Below are 15,594 nucleotides of genomic sequence, written 5' to 3' on the forward strand. Positions count from 1 at the left end.
ACACATAGCACATTTGAGTGGACCAAGTAAAAAAAAATGGGGTTTGCTTCCAATCCATAATCAATGGATACTGTTGTGATGTGCAAGTATTTGAAGAATTTGCATGAGAACTGGACATTGGTGTCTGCACAGAAGGAGATCAGTGGGAGGCAAACTAACTCCTTGGTAATCCCTGGGGAAGTAGAAACAGTTTAGACTGCTCAAAATATATTTTTATAATATTTCGGAATAAATTCATACAAGAGATGGGTGGGATTCAGTTGAACCTCTCAACTGCAGAGGTTAGCCAACTGCCTGGTGAATATCCAAACCCCCAGGAAAGTATTCATCAGGTAGGGAATCAGAGCTGAAGAAAGACCAAATTTCTTTAATATCTTTCCCCCCTATTTGAACCATGACTTTTATTCCAATGTATCTTTCAGGAATGATTCGTCCTATGTGCCTCCCAAGAAAGAAAAGCTTGTAAAAAGGAAGTGGGGAAAAGGAACCAAATCCTGGCCATTTCCAGCTGGACATCCAAGGAATAAGAGTCGTTGGTCATTTGGTCAGCAGAAAAAACAGCATGATTATGGCAGCAGTCATAGAGTCAATGGACAGCCTTGTGCCACCGGAGCACAAATCATGGCCCGCCGAAGTCTCTTTCCTTTGCTAGTTCAAAGGCTGCTTGTTGGAAGTGATGTCCTCCATGTCCAAGCCATAGGCCAGGTCTGCCAGTAACCACAACTGGTTCTTCACTCGCAATTCACAGTTTCCAGAAACGTCTCCACCATTGCCGCTGTCATCGTCCTCGCCGTTGCAATCTCCGCTGCCCAGATGGTCATCCCTTTCCATTTTGTCAGTGGTCAGAAAATTATGCAGCCATTCCCAGCAGATACAATACTGCTCCGCTTGGGATACTGAAGACAGTGTTGCTGACAAACAGACTATGAAGGCAAACCCTATAGACCAGGAGAAAACCGTGTCCAGTCGGAGAACGAAACTCATCACAAAGCTGAAAGCCTACAGCAATTTATATAGCAGCCTTCTGGAGTATATCTGCAGCCATAGTTCCACCATCCAGAACAATACCGTATGCTGGAACAGTCAAGAGGTGGTCAAAAGATACAGCCACCAGGCCACAAAGAGTGGCATTCGAGGCCAAGGAGGCAACCCTGAGGCCAAGGCGAATTGCCGCGAACCCATAATCAGCCAGATCATCGAGAAGCTGAAACACATCAATCAGCTCTTGAAAGGAATATCCATCCTGCACCAGAGGGATTTGGACAAAATGAAAAGGGACGACCATTTCTCTTAATGCCTTTAATGCATTTTGGCTTTAAAAGTTGTAAACACAGCAGGGTCTCTTTGCTCAAGCCTATTATAGTAATTCTTTTTATGCCACTATCAGGTATGTCATTCACTTCTATGTTTGCATTTTTCATGTTTAAATCACTAAGAGAAATTTGTTTGCACGCTATCCTCCCCTGTCTCAAAAGAGAATATGTGATCATAAGGCAAGAGGAAAATTTCCCCTTTGGTGTCTGCTCGTCTACAGATTCTCCCTCTGTTCTTTATTTATACGACACTTTTAACTACCATGGAATTTTATGATTAAAAAAATAAACGGTACCCTGAGGTAATGGTTCCCCTCCGATAGATTATATGACGTGGTGAAATTGCTCATTACGGACTGTAATTCTCTATGAGTTCAGAGACCATTAGTTTAATTCCTTTTGAGGGCACATGTGGTGGAAGACTTTAAAATGGACCGAGTTTGACCAATTAAAGGATACTGCATTTTGGACATGGCATGGCATTACTGGCACGCCAATTACTATTTATGGGACAATTACATCTGCACTCTGACAATTTCATACAACAAGAATCTGAAGCAATCGTTTTATGGTGGCTTCAGTCCCTGTAATTTATATTTCCAAAACATAATGACTAAGAAGTGTCACTTTTCATACTGTATTGTGATTCTTTTTGCAGCTCTCTTACCTGAAATGAATCAGGTGAAAAGAACGATATTTTGACTTACAATGAAGACTTTTGTTCTGAATGTACACTCCAGTGTGAATTTCAGTACACATGCCATATCTGCAAGGAGTTAGAGTGCAGCTTTACTCTCATAGTTATGTCATAATTGCACAATGCTGATTTATTACTAAATTGTAATGTTGCACAACTGATCATGCAAATTAAGGGGATTTTTTTTTGCATCTTTACAAATAATTAAAAGACGAGGCCTGGTGAATAAAGTATCCAACTTTATTTAGGGAAATAAATGCATTTCTTTCATCTTGATGGACCAGATCCCAGAGAGAATGAAAACCCTGACCCACTCTTTTACAACTTAATATAGTTTTTTCTGGCTGCCAAGTCATTATTGCAAAGGGCATGGGCTGGGAAAAACCAAATGAATGTATACCTGCATGTGCAATGGCACAAGATGAGCAGCCTTGGAGTGAATGCTGACATTCTGTATCAGATAAAACATCCAACTGTTCTCTTAGGGGAATATTGCCATTGTTTATTTGTCATTTTTAGTAGCTGTGAATGTCCTATAGAACTTTTATGAAAGTTGATGATTTAGTTATGTATGTACATACATAATTTTTATTAAAGATTTTCATTTTTGAATGAAAGAAAAAAGAGAAAGAGATTAAAGATGTAGAAAAAGATAGAAAAGAGAAAAGTGACTTCTAACTTTTTTTCTAACAGCCATGCATAATACATTAATACCTGCATGTGCAATGGCACTGTTATCGACCGCGTGTGGGGGATCGGGCCCCTTTAGAAGGAAGCCGATCCGGTCCTGAGGGAACGGACCTTGGCGAAGCCAAAAGAAGAATATAAGCCGCAATACAACCTGAAGCCTGAAATGAAGAAGGTCCGCCACGTTGAAGGAAAATCCGCCAAGGAGTTTTATTGAGCAATTCAGCTGAAAAGGACGCTAATAGTGATCATTCAATCTACTAGCGTAACATATGTTTCAAATAAAGTCATATTTATACAATGTTTCGGTCTGACAGCCCTTTGAATTTCCCGCCCCGCTTCCCTGCCCATCTGATCGTGGATAGGCTGAGAGGTTGAACGAGGCGGGCTTTCGTTTCCCGCCTTGCCCTGCTGGCCCAATGGGGAGCCGTTTTTTGTCCCCCCTCGGGCCAATCAGAGAGGAGGAGGCGGGAGCTATAGAAACAATGCGGTGACCGGACAGGAAACATCGGATTAATTCTGGCCCAGCCAATTTCTAAAGGAATTAATGACACCCATCAAGGATGTCCGGGGTCCTGTCACGTTCGCAGATTTTAGATATGTCTTTGGGGTGTCAGACAGGAAGTAGTGATGGGTGGTGATGAGCCATCATTGACGGCCCCACAGGGTGCCTTCCTGCGGCGTCCTGGCCTGAGATGTGACAATGTTTGCCTTGGGGGCGAGTCACCTTTAGGAGTTTGGTGACTCGCCCTATATTGTCCATGCGATCGGAATGAGATGGGATTAAACTGTGGCAGATTATCCTTTTGTTTTTGGGAAGGGAGGTTTGAGTCATGGGGCTAGAGTTCAGGTTGGGGTCACAATATTTCCCATTTGATTTCATGATCTGCCAATTATATGGGATAAAATGAAAATTAAAAATAAAGTTGGAATATAAACCCAGCTGGGAAAAACACATATTTTCCGGGGATCCCAAAGAGTATAAATACATATAGGCAGATAGGTAGATAAAGGAGATAAAAGAGAATCCATAAAGGTGGGTGACATTGCATAAAGGGGAATCATGAATGATATAAACAATAGAAATAAGCAATAGAAAACATTTGATAAGGACGAAGTTCACAACATCTGGGGAATCCAATATAGAAGTGGGGTTCAAGCAGCATGATTTCACAATTCATGAAGTTAGCCCAACGATTTGAAATTCATACACAGCGAGTCATGAGTGTGTCCAAGTACATAGAATATGAAAATTCACAAATGCATGAGGAGAAAGAGTTCATAGGGAATTCATAGAGATGGCATGGGGAAGGGGCACATATGGGTTAGTAAGTCTTTGGAGGTATAGGATTTCATAAGTCCAAGGGTAGGTCTGGGGAAGAATGTTCTTCTTCTTCATAAAATCACAAAAGTATGCATGGAACGTGGAGTGCACCCGTCCGTCACCCCCTGGCAGCTGTAGAGGGTGAGGGTCCTTGGAGAACTATGTCTCCCCCGTGAGAGAGCGATCCCCCTATCCCCAATTCACAGAAAGGGGCTAGGGAAAACCATTCCGCGGGTCGCGGGGAGAGGAAAACCCGGGATAAGGCAGCAGCTTGGCTTGAAAGGAACTGTCGGTCCCGTTTTGACAGTCAGCTGATGAGGTGCCGAAAACTGGACCGATTCCGGTTCTGCTGGTTGTCTTCGAGTCAGGAGCCTTAGAAAGGGTTAAGACTAAAAGAGGAGCGTTCTAGGGGTAATTTTGATAGAGATATGAGCCAATTTATATCGTCCGCCATGTTAATCTATGGCGGAGAACCTCAGCCGGAGTTAAAGGACGGGAGGGAGAGAAACCGCATGCAAAAAGGAAGGAGTCAGAGGGAGATACAAAATAACCAGATAGAGAGTGTTACTGTTAAAATAAATGCTACTTTTATTGGGGGATTTTGTTACATAGTTCAGGGAAGAGGAAAATGAAGGAAAAAAAGGTCTTTTGATAATAGTCTGTTGCGGTCCCGCTCCGTTCTTTTGGAGAGTGATCTATGGAACTCTCTGCTGCGTTTTTTAAATCAATTTGAAAGCGGGGGGGGGGGGGGCGACCGTCATCAGCACTATCCTTTCTAAGATAGAAGACTACGATAATGCCTACAAAAGAGAACCTAGCTGTTAAAATTGAACATTTTAGCTGAAATTGACAAAATATTTGCTGTGATAAGAGAAAATAATAATTAGAATTAATTTCAAAGGACTTGTAACCTCTATTTGGTATGATAACTTTGAGTTTTGATAATTAGGAGGTTTAGCTTAACAGAAGAAGCGTTTGTTGTGGCCTTTAACTTGAGAAGTAAGATTTTGATAGTTTAGCTTTATAGTCATTGTAAGCAAAGTTGAAAATCATTAACTGTTTTCTATGTTTCTGGATGTTTGGTTTTCTTTTCTCTCTCCTTTTCTTTATGAACCTCTGCATACGGTTATCTGAAAAATGTTAATAAAGAATACCCCTTTCTGAAATTGACATGGTATTCTTTCTTTGCTAACCTAAATCTAAAAATTGTCAAAGCCAAAAGTTATCAAAAGTTTTTTTGCAAAAAGTCTATGAAAAGTTTCTGATCTTGTCAAAATGTCTCTCAACAATTTTTCTCTAATCATGGCTGATAATTTATCCATTTCAGCTAAATCAGTGAGCTGCGGTGGTGCAATGGTTAAACTCTTATGCAGGCTGCACTGCTGACCTAAAGGTTGGGTTGCTGACCTAAAGACTGCTGGTTTGAATCCACAAGATATGGTGAGCTCCCATCTATCAGCTCTAGCTTGCAGGGACAGGAGAGAAGCCTCTCAGCAGGAATAGCGTCTAGATCCAGGGAAGTTATGCTCCCCCTCTATTCTGCCTTGGTCAGACCACACCTGGAATACTGTGTCCAATTTTGGGCACCACAGTTGAAGGGAGATGTTGACAAGCTGGAAAGCGTCCAGAGGAGGGCGACTAAAATGATTAAGGGTCTGGAGAACAAGCCCTATGAGGAGCGGCTTAAAGAGCTGGGCATGTTTAGCCTGCAGAAGAGAAGGCTGAGAGGAGACATGATAGCCATGTACAAATACGTGAAGGGAAGTCATAGGGAGGAGGGAGCAAGATTGTTTTCTGCTGCCCTGCAGACTAGGACACGGAACAATGGCTTCAAACTACAGGAAAGGAGATTCCACCTGAACATCAGGAAGAACTTCCTCACTGTGAGGGCTGTTCGACAGTGGAACTCTCTCCCCGGGGCCGTGGTGGAGGCTCCTTCTTTGGAGGCTTTTAAGCAGAGGCTGGATGGCCATCTGTCGGGGGTGCTTTGAATGCGATTTCCTGCTTCTTAGCAGGGGGTTGGACTGGATGGCCCATGTGGTCTCTTCCAACTCTACTATTCTATGATTCTATGATTCTAGGATGGTAACACATCTGGGCATACCCTAGGCAACGTGTCTATAGATGGCCAATTCTCTCACACCAGAAACAACTGTTCTCAAGTCGCTTCTGACATGATAAAAAAGTTAAATCAGTCACTTTTAACAGTCATTCATTCCTGGAAGCTAATACTGGATCCCATAACTCTATTCCAACTGCTCATCCATAAATCCCAACAAGAGAAGTTCCTATTTGAGCTTTCTGGCAACAGGAAAGAAATAGCTGAAATTATTTTTGCTTCCTTTAAGAAGAAAGCTAAGGAAGTACATCCCTAGTGCCTTCAAGTTGACTATCAACTTATGGAAACTATGAATTTACTAGAGTTTTCTTAAGGTGCAGCTACACTGTAGAATTAATGTAATTTGACCCCACTTTAACTGCCATGGCTCAATTCCTGAGAATCCTGGGGGTTGTACTTTGGTGAGGCACCAGGATTCTTTGGAAGAGAAGACTAAGCATCTTATGCAACTACAACTCCCATGGTTCCATAACATTAAGCCATGGCACTTCAAATGGTATCAAGTTGCAGTGTAGATACATCCTTAAGACATTTACCATTTCCTTTCTCCAACATCTTGCCTATAGCACCTGGAATTTACTGGCAGTCTCCCATCCAAGTACCAACCAGGACTGACCCAAAATCAGACAGAATCTTGTACAATTCTAAATATCCCTCCCTAAACTACAAATCTTACAAGTTCATAGATTGAAACCATAGCCATTTAAATTGAATTTTCTACCTTTTACCAAAGTTTAAACCTTTTGAAATGTAGGCTCAAAATAGTAAAATGTCATTCTTTGATACCCACACACTGCAATGGTTTTGAGTTAAGCGGATGGCATCTAGTTATCCTTTAGCACATATAAACATTCACACACCAACCTGCCTCAACTTCCAAATTTTATTGATCCCTGTGACTTTAATTTATTACGGTAGGAGCCCAATTCCTTTCAAATGAACCCCTGCTGCGCCTGATCTGCTTCCTGACAGAAAATCATTCAGCTGAAAAAGAGAGTATTTAATATCGCCTCAGGGAAGGTTGAGCTGAGGTACTCACTTTAACACATGGTTTTAACACCAGAGGTGACTGATAAGGGGCTTAGAAGCACTATTAGGACACAAATACATTGGCGGTTGAGAAAGAGGAAAAGAAAACGTGGCTCAGATGCACCTGGATCATTAGAAATTGGATGTGAAACAGCAGTTGACTTCTAGAATCTGTTAGTAATACAGATAGCCCTTTATAGCTAAGAACAGGGAGGTACTACTTTGCTATCTAGGATTGGTCTTCTAAATCCAGAACCATCCTACAGTTATAACTCTCATCATCTTCACCAACATGTGCAGTTGTCAAGGTTTATTGCAATATGAGTCCAAAATACCTACAGGATGCCAGGGATTGGGAAAGCTCTGTCTTGAATTCTAACTCCCCTCCCCTCCTACTAAATGTACCTACTAAAGAAGAACAATGCCAGAGGCTTAAAAATGACTGATTGGTCATCCTTAGAGAAATATATCAAAATGTCTTACCAAGTTTAAAAGCTGAAACTTAAGACAATGAACTAGTTACAAAAAGGGAAAGAAGGATTAAATAAAAGGAAAAGGACAAAATATGGAACCTAACTGATAGGAAGAAGAACGGAAGCCAAACCTCCCCACCCTTTTACCCTTCCCTCTATTTTCCATGCACCTATTTTCCACCCTCCCTTTTTCCCTGCCATTTCCTCCCCATTTTTATATCTCTGTTATTTTATTTTTTATGAAAACTTCTAATAAAAACTATTAAACATATTGCATCAGGTCTGAAAATGATGGATGATGAATTAAGGAAAAGCAAATGCAGATAAGTTTCTCTGCATGATTTATTTATTGATTTTTCCAAAATAGTGGACTACTGCACATAGCATAGGGTCATTTTAGTTTCTGCAGCTCTCTAGTAGGGCACCTAAGTTAACCCGATGCACTTAGAAGTGACATCTGTTCCAGTTTCATTTTCCGCTGTTTTTGGATTAAATTGGGTGGGGGCAATTTAGAGTTAGGTTTGTGGGGACAAAACCAATGCATTTTGAGGATTTGAGGTATTTGGGATGGGGTTTGAGTGAGAAAACATACACACCCATTTTCTAATTATGATTGGTGGTCCTGGGGACTTTCAGAGATTTGAGGGGCTTCAGCAACTACAAAAGAGAGTTGCCCTTTGCCCATTCATGGTCCAAGGAGTTTATCACATGAGACAGGCAAATTGCAATAACAGCAGAGCAACAGCATCTTTGACTTGGACTTTTCATGTTTTTCCTCCCTTTCTTGTACAAAAAGAGGTTATTCGTGATTAATGGATCATTTGTGTTTATAAAAGAAATGCTTTTTTGCCTTTTCCCCACCAGAATAGCAGCAGCATCTAAGTCCAAGGCATTGCCTTGCTGTAATTGTGGTTTGCCTTGCTCATGTGATAAATATCTGCATCCCATCCTTCAAGCAAAGTTCTCAGAGTGGTGTAAAATAAAATAAATTGGCCTTGTGCAACAATGTCTGTTCTTTTGTAAATTTCTCATGCAGAAAATGCCATTTTTGTTCCTTAAATTATTTTTACAACAAAAAAGAGAGAAACAGAAATGAGAAAAGGGAAATAGAAATGAGAAAAAATAAAAAGGGGGGAGGTGGAGTTATTGTTAGTAGATTAAACCATGACAAATATTAAATACAGTAAAGTCTGGCTTATCCAACCTTCGCTCATCCAACGTTTTGTATTATCCAATGCAGTCTGTCTCCTACCCGGATCCACAGCTGTTTCTCTAGGCAGCAAAGTGAGGTGGGCCAGCACGCCCAGCAACACAAGTGCAGCCACACTCCCAAACAAGTGGCAGACATGTTGTAAAACATAATTCACGCAGAGTTCACGCAGAGGTGAGGAGAGGAAGCAGGAAAGCAGCTTGCTCCTTGGTTTAGGTAAGGCCTGTCTAATAATTCCTTAAAAACCTGAGAGTGTGCACTCTTTTCTTAGATTGCCTACTCTTTTCTTAGATAGCCTTAAAAGCCTTAAAAACCTGTGTTTGTTGGACTCTTTTACCTTTAAAAACCTGAGTCTGGGCTGATTCTTGAGTGTGGGCTAGCTGTAATTAAGGCTTGCTGTTCTGCCATTGTTTGGAAGGTGAGGCAAGGCTATTGTTATTGAAAGTGTTGGCTTCCTGTTGAAGCTTTCTGAGCCAGAGTTCACGCAGAGGTGAGGAGAGGAAGCAGGAAAGCAGCAGGAACCCACCACTACAGCAAAACACATTCTTACAGTATATACAATAAACAAAACAACTTTAAAAATACACACACAGGAAGGGGATAGCATTCTGCCCATAACACACACAATCCTCCTCGGTCACTTCACTCACCAAGAGATGGACCAACAGCAAATACTTGCCACCACATGCACCAGCTGTGGCATGTTCTGCTTTTTCACACAAAAACTAGTCAACTACATCTGCTCCAAATGCAAACAGATGACTCTGATGGAGCAGAGGATCCAACAGCTCGAGCACCGTATTAAGACCCTTAAGGACATTCAGGCACTCGAGCTCTTCTTGGACACTGCACAACACACTGCTGTAGATCTGCAGCCTGCATCACACCAACACCACCATGAACATGATCAGGAACCTTATGGGGAGATCAACTCACAGGTAGACAACCCTCAGGCTTGGAAGGAGGTCACCCATAGAAGGAGACACAGGACCAGGCAGCCTCCGCAGAACTCCTCTGCTCAGCTGCATTTACACAACAGATTTGAAATTCTAACACCATTAACATACAATCAGGAAACACATCTTGTGGAGGACCACAGTTTCTTAGATACCACTCAGTGGGCCACCCTTGATCAATGCGCAGGGGATAGCCCGGACGGGGACAGTGCATCACCACATTCACACTTATGTAATCATGCAAATGCTCCATCCCCAATCGTAGACCAGGAGCAACAGGAACACCCTTGGGAGAGTAATGGGCTCTCGGATGTATCTCAATGGATTGTCATTGATGAATGCACTGGGGATGTTGAGGAGGAGGACAACACTTTACACCTGCATGATTCACTTCAACAGGAACACTCTTCAGGGGACATACACACTGTCTTGCACAAAAGGGACCCTGTCAATCCTCAAAGGAAACAGGTCTTGGTAGTAGGTGACTCCCTCCTTAGAGGAACGGAAGCCATCATTTCCAGACTGGATGGGATGGCTCGAGAAACATGCTGCCTCCCGGGGGCAAAAATACACCATATCACTCAGAGGCTCAGCAGGCTCCTAAAGCCCCATCACCCTCCCCACCTTATGTTGATTCATGTAGGTACCAATGACACCGCTAGGCATACTTTTCAAAAGATCACAAATGATTTTCGAGCTCTGGGAACAAAGCTAAAACTGTATAATGCACATGTGATCTTTTCATCCCTCCTCCCCGTTGTAGGACACGGCTCTACAAGGGCCGGAAAAATAGTACAGGTCAATAACTGGCTCAGAAAATGGTGCCAAGAGGAGCATTTTGGCTTCCTTGACCATGGTCTACTCTTCCAGGAGGATGGCCTATTGGCAAGTGATGGGGTGCATCTCACACAAGCAGGAAAACATCTTTTTGCACACAGACTCACAAACCTCATCAGGCGCACTTTAAACTAGATCCACTGGGGGAGGGGAACAACAGCCTGGCGAACACTATATTACCCACAACCACAGGGAACCGCCAAAAGGCTAAACGGAGGGCTGCACAAACACAGCAAGGACCAAGTACGGAGAGCACAATAATCCCAAATAAACAGCTCAAGGGGAGGTCACAGGGGCTTACATGTCTTTACACCAACGCTCAGAGCATGGGAAATAAGCAAGACGAACTCCAACTCTTAGCACAGCACCACACATACGATGTCATAGGCATCACTGAAACCTGGTGGGATGACTCCCATCACTGGAATGTAGCCATTGAGGGCTATAACCTCTTTCACAGAAATAGAACAAAAAGGAGAGGAGGGGGAGTAGCTTTATATGTCAAAAACAGTTACGTTGCAGAAGAAATGCAAGACTGTAATCTGGGAAACCAGCTAGAAAGCATCTGGATAAGAATCAAGGGAACCGGGACTCAAAAAGATCTTGTTGTGGGTGTCTACTACAGACCTCCGAGTCAGGATGAAGGACTTGATGAAGCCTTCTGTCAACAGCTGACCAAACAGGCACAAAGAAGAGATATAGTAGTCATGGGCGATTTCAATTATTCCGATATCTGCTGGAAAACAAACTCAGCCAAGAGTACAAAGTCCAACAAATTCCTCACTTGCCTTGCAGACAACTTTATGGTCCAGAAGGTAGAAGAGGCAACAAGAGGATCAGCAACTCTTGATCTAATCTTAACAAATGTGGAAGACCTGATCAATACAGTTGAAGTGGTTGGATCCTTAGGGGCAAGTGACCATGTGCTCCTGGAGTTTGCAATACAAAGGAATGCTGAAACTAAGACAAGTCAAACACGCATTCTCGACTTTAAGAGAGCTGACTTCCAAAAAATGAAGGAATTACTGAGCGGCATTCCATGGACACCAATATTAAAAAACAAGGGAGTTAAGGATGGATGGGAGTTTTTCAAAAGTGAAATACTCAAGGCGCAAATGCAAACAGTGCCAACAAAGAAGAAAAATAAGACAAGTGCAAAGAAGCCAGAATGGATGTCCAAAGAACTTCTAACTGAGCTAAAGCTCAAAAGTGACATGCACAAGAAGTGGAAAAGGGGAGAAATCACCAAAGAAGAATTCAAACGTATAGCCAACACCTGTAGGGAAAAGGTTCGCAAGGCTAAAGCACAAAATGAGCTCAGGCTTGCCAGGGACATAAAAAACAACAAAAAAGGCTTTTTTGCTTACGTTGGTAGAAAAAGGAAGAAAAAGGAGGCGATAGGGCCTCTGCAAGGAGAAGATGGGGTGATGGCGACAGGGGACAGGGAAAAGGCAGAACTGCTCAATGCCTTCTTTGCCTCGGTCTTCTCACAAAAAGAAAGCCATCTTCAACCTCAGCAACATGGAATGGGCGAAGGATTGGGGGAACTCCAACCCCAAATAGGGAAACAAGTTGTCCAGGAACACCTGGCCTCTCTAAACGAATTCAAGTCCCCAGGGCCAGATCAGCTACATCCAAGAGTATTGAAGGAATTAGCGGAAGTTATTTCAGAACCACTAGCAATTATCTTCGAGAGTTCTTGGAGAACGGGAGAAGTCCCAGCAGATTGGAGGAGGGCGAATGTGGTCCCTATCTTCAAGAAGGGAAAAAAGAACGACCCAAACAATTACCGTCCGGTCAGCCTCACATCGATACCAGGCAAGATTCTGGAAAAGATCATCAAGGAAGTGGTCTGCGAACACTTAGAAACAAATGCGGTCATTGCTAATAGTCAACACGGATTTACCAAAAACAAGTCATGCCAGACTAATCTGATCTCTTTTTTCGATAGAGTTACGAGTTGGGTCGATACAGGGAATGCTGTGGATGTAGCATATCTAGATTTCAGTAAGGCCTTCGACAAAGTCCCCCACGACCTTCTGGCAAATAAACTAGTAAAATGTGGGCTAGACAAAACTACGGTTAGGTGGATCTGCAAATGGCTAAGCGAACGAACCCAAAGGGTGCTCACCAATGCGTCATCTTCATCATGGAAAGAAGTGACAAGTGGAGTGCCGCAGGGCTCCGTCCTGGGCCCGGTTCTGTTCAACATCTTTATTAACGACTTAGACGAAGGGTTAGAAGGCACGATCATCAAGTTTGCAGACGACACAAAACTGGGAGGGATAGCTAACACTCCAGAAGACAGGAGCAGAATTCAAAACGATCTTGACAGACTAGAGAGATGGGCCGAAACTAACAAAATGAAGTTCAACAGGGACAAATGCAAGATACTTCACTTCGGCAGAAAAAATGGAAATCAAAGATACAGAATGGGGGACGCCTGGCTTGACAGCAGTGTGTGCGAAAAAGATCTTGGAGTCCTCGTGGACAACAAGTTAAACATGAGCCAACAATGTGATGCAGCAGCTAAAAAAGCCAACGGGATTCTGGCCTGCATCAATAGGGGAATAGCGTCTAGATCCAGGGAAGTCCTGCTCCCCCTCTATTCTGCCTTGGTCAGACCACACCTGGAATACTGTGTCCAATTTTGGGCACCACAGTTGAAGGGAGATGTTGACAAGCTGGAAAGCGTCCAGAGGAGGGCGACTAAAATGATTAAGGGTCTGGAGAACAAGCCCTATGAGGAGCGGCTTAAAGAGCTTGGCATGTTTAGCCTGCAGAAGAGAAGGCTGAGAGGAGACATGATAGCCATGTACAAATACGTGAAGGGAAGTCATAGGGAGGAGGGAGCAAGCTTATTTTCTGCTGCCCTGCAGACTAGGACACGGAACAATGGCTTCAAACTACAGGAAAGGAGATTCCACCTGAACATCAGGAAGAACTTCCTCACTGTGAGGGCTGTTCGACAGTGGAACTCTCTCCCCCGGGCTGTGGTGGAGGCTCCTTCCTTGGAGGCTTTTAAGCAGAGGCTGGATGGCCATCTGTCGGGGGTGCTTTGAATGCGATTTCCTGCTTCTTGGCAGGGGGTTGGACTGGATGGCCCATGAGGTCTCTTCCAACTCTACTATTCTATGATTCTATGATTCTATGATTCTAATGTTTTGGTGCTTAATTTGTAAAATCATAAAGTAATTTGACGTTTATTAGGCTTTTCCTTAATCCCTCCTTATTATCCAACATTCTGCCTGCCTGTTTATGTTGGATAAGCGAGCCTCTACGCTATGTCACAAAAGAAGAGGGAAGGGGGGTCAAAGAAAAGGAAAGGCAAATATCAATGTATGAAGTTTTCTCAATGTCCTTATTACATTGAAAAAGGGAAAAAAAGTCTTTAAAAAAAGCATTTTTCCTTTTTTAATACATCTGTTTCTTCATATCAATGACAAGGATTATATAAAATACCAAAAATTTCCATGTCTCTACTATAGTAAAGGGAGGAGTGATGTTGTCACCAAACATTAAGCCCAATAGCCATTATCTTCTTCCAGTATTATCTCACGATCTTCTAGTCCAGTGGCCCCCAACCTTTTTTGACCAGGGACCACTTGACTGGGGGCCACTTTGACCAGGGACCACTCTCCAACATTAGTACCAAAAGGGTTACACATCAGTTTTTGGTCAACTTTAGATTTGGTTTGGTTATTTGGGGTGCTGATTCAGAAAATTGTATTGGATAGACCATATCAGCTCCAGTTTCTGATACAGAACATATGCCAACCATCTCCTCCTATCAACCAGTCCCTACTCGTCCATGGAAACTTATTGGGTGACCTTGGGTTTCCAAGTCCCACTTTCACAGCCTCAGGGGAAGGCAAAGATAAATCCCTTCTGAACAATTCATGCCAAGAAAACTCATGTTGCTTCTAGGTTTGCCTTAGAGCTGCCATAAATTGGGGATGACTTCAAGGCACACAACAACAACATGCACAACCCAAGATTCTGGATTGTAGCCTTCCTAGCTTGTGGATATATCTGGCATTGTTTGGTGCCAGGTTGTCCTTTGCCTCAGATCACAAAATATGTTGGTCAGCCCTGTTTCCACCTGCCCATCCTTCTCAATATCCCAATATGGCAAGGAAGTTGTTGAAAGTCATAAGTAAAAATGAATATATTCCATGCTTGGGATGCTTCTCATTTTCATCTCTAGAAAGCTGAGATGTATTTGAGTGTTCATCCATAAGTAAACATGTTCAGTTAAGTAAGTGACAAAAATCATAAATCTGAGAGAATTAAGTGAGCATGTCCAACTCATATGAAAAAGCCTGAAGATTTTCAGCTAACTACTTCTCATCTGTTTATTAGCTGTCTTAACTTCACTGTCAAATCTGGTTATAAATGTAAAAAATGGAAAATGTTCCAATAAATCAGAGTATCATATAGCAGTTCACTCATAAATGCAACAGGAGAAAGATTATGAAAGGAGAAATTAGCCTTGACGTTGATTTATTTTATTTTAATACCTCTGGCTGTTGCTGAAGAAAGGTGGAAAAGAAAGAAAGGAACAAGTAAGAGCTGTTAAACAAAGCACATTTCCAAGGCTTTTTTGCCAGGAAATCTGAAGCAACATAATGATCGGTTCTTCTCTTTGAATTAATGTTTCAGCTTGTGATTGATTCTTTCTTACATAACTTTGATTTATTCAGGCAGTTTAACAGTAGGACACTAACCTCAAAATTCCCCATTAACATTCATCAAGTATTAAAGGCCTTCCTACTGCAGTTATTAGAGTTAATCTACAGCTCGAACTCAACTAGGTTAGTGCTTCAGGACTTTTATCCAGTTTTCTGACGATTTCCCTTTTTAAGATGACAGTTCCCAGTATTTAGGGTTGACAGTTGTCCCAGGCCATTAAATGACATCAAACCTATTATATTAATTTTTTAAAAATC

At 42.4% G+C, this 15,594-nt stretch overlaps 1 protein-coding gene across 1 annotated transcript in view; it reads left to right on the top strand.

Annotated features, from left to right (window-relative positions):
• The window catches only part of LOC134294797 (probable methyltransferase-like protein 25), a 145,115-nt gene extending 132,376 nt beyond the window's left edge, over nucleotides 1–12,739 (top strand). The window contains exon 2 of the mRNA XM_062966526.1: nucleotides 12,597–12,739. Coding sequence (XP_062822596.1) covers nucleotides 12,597–12,637 — 41 coding nt within the window. The 3' untranslated portion in view covers nucleotides 12,638–12,739. The remainder of the gene's footprint in view (nucleotides 1–12,596) is intronic.
• The last annotated feature ends 2,855 nt before the right edge of the window (nucleotides 12,740–15,594 follow it).

Source organism: Anolis carolinensis, unplaced genomic scaffold (assembly GCF_035594765.1).
Source record: "Anolis carolinensis isolate JA03-04 unplaced genomic scaffold, rAnoCar3.1.pri scaffold_23, whole genome shotgun sequence".
NCBI classification, from domain to species: domain Eukaryota; kingdom Metazoa; phylum Chordata; class Lepidosauria; order Squamata; family Dactyloidae; genus Anolis; species Anolis carolinensis.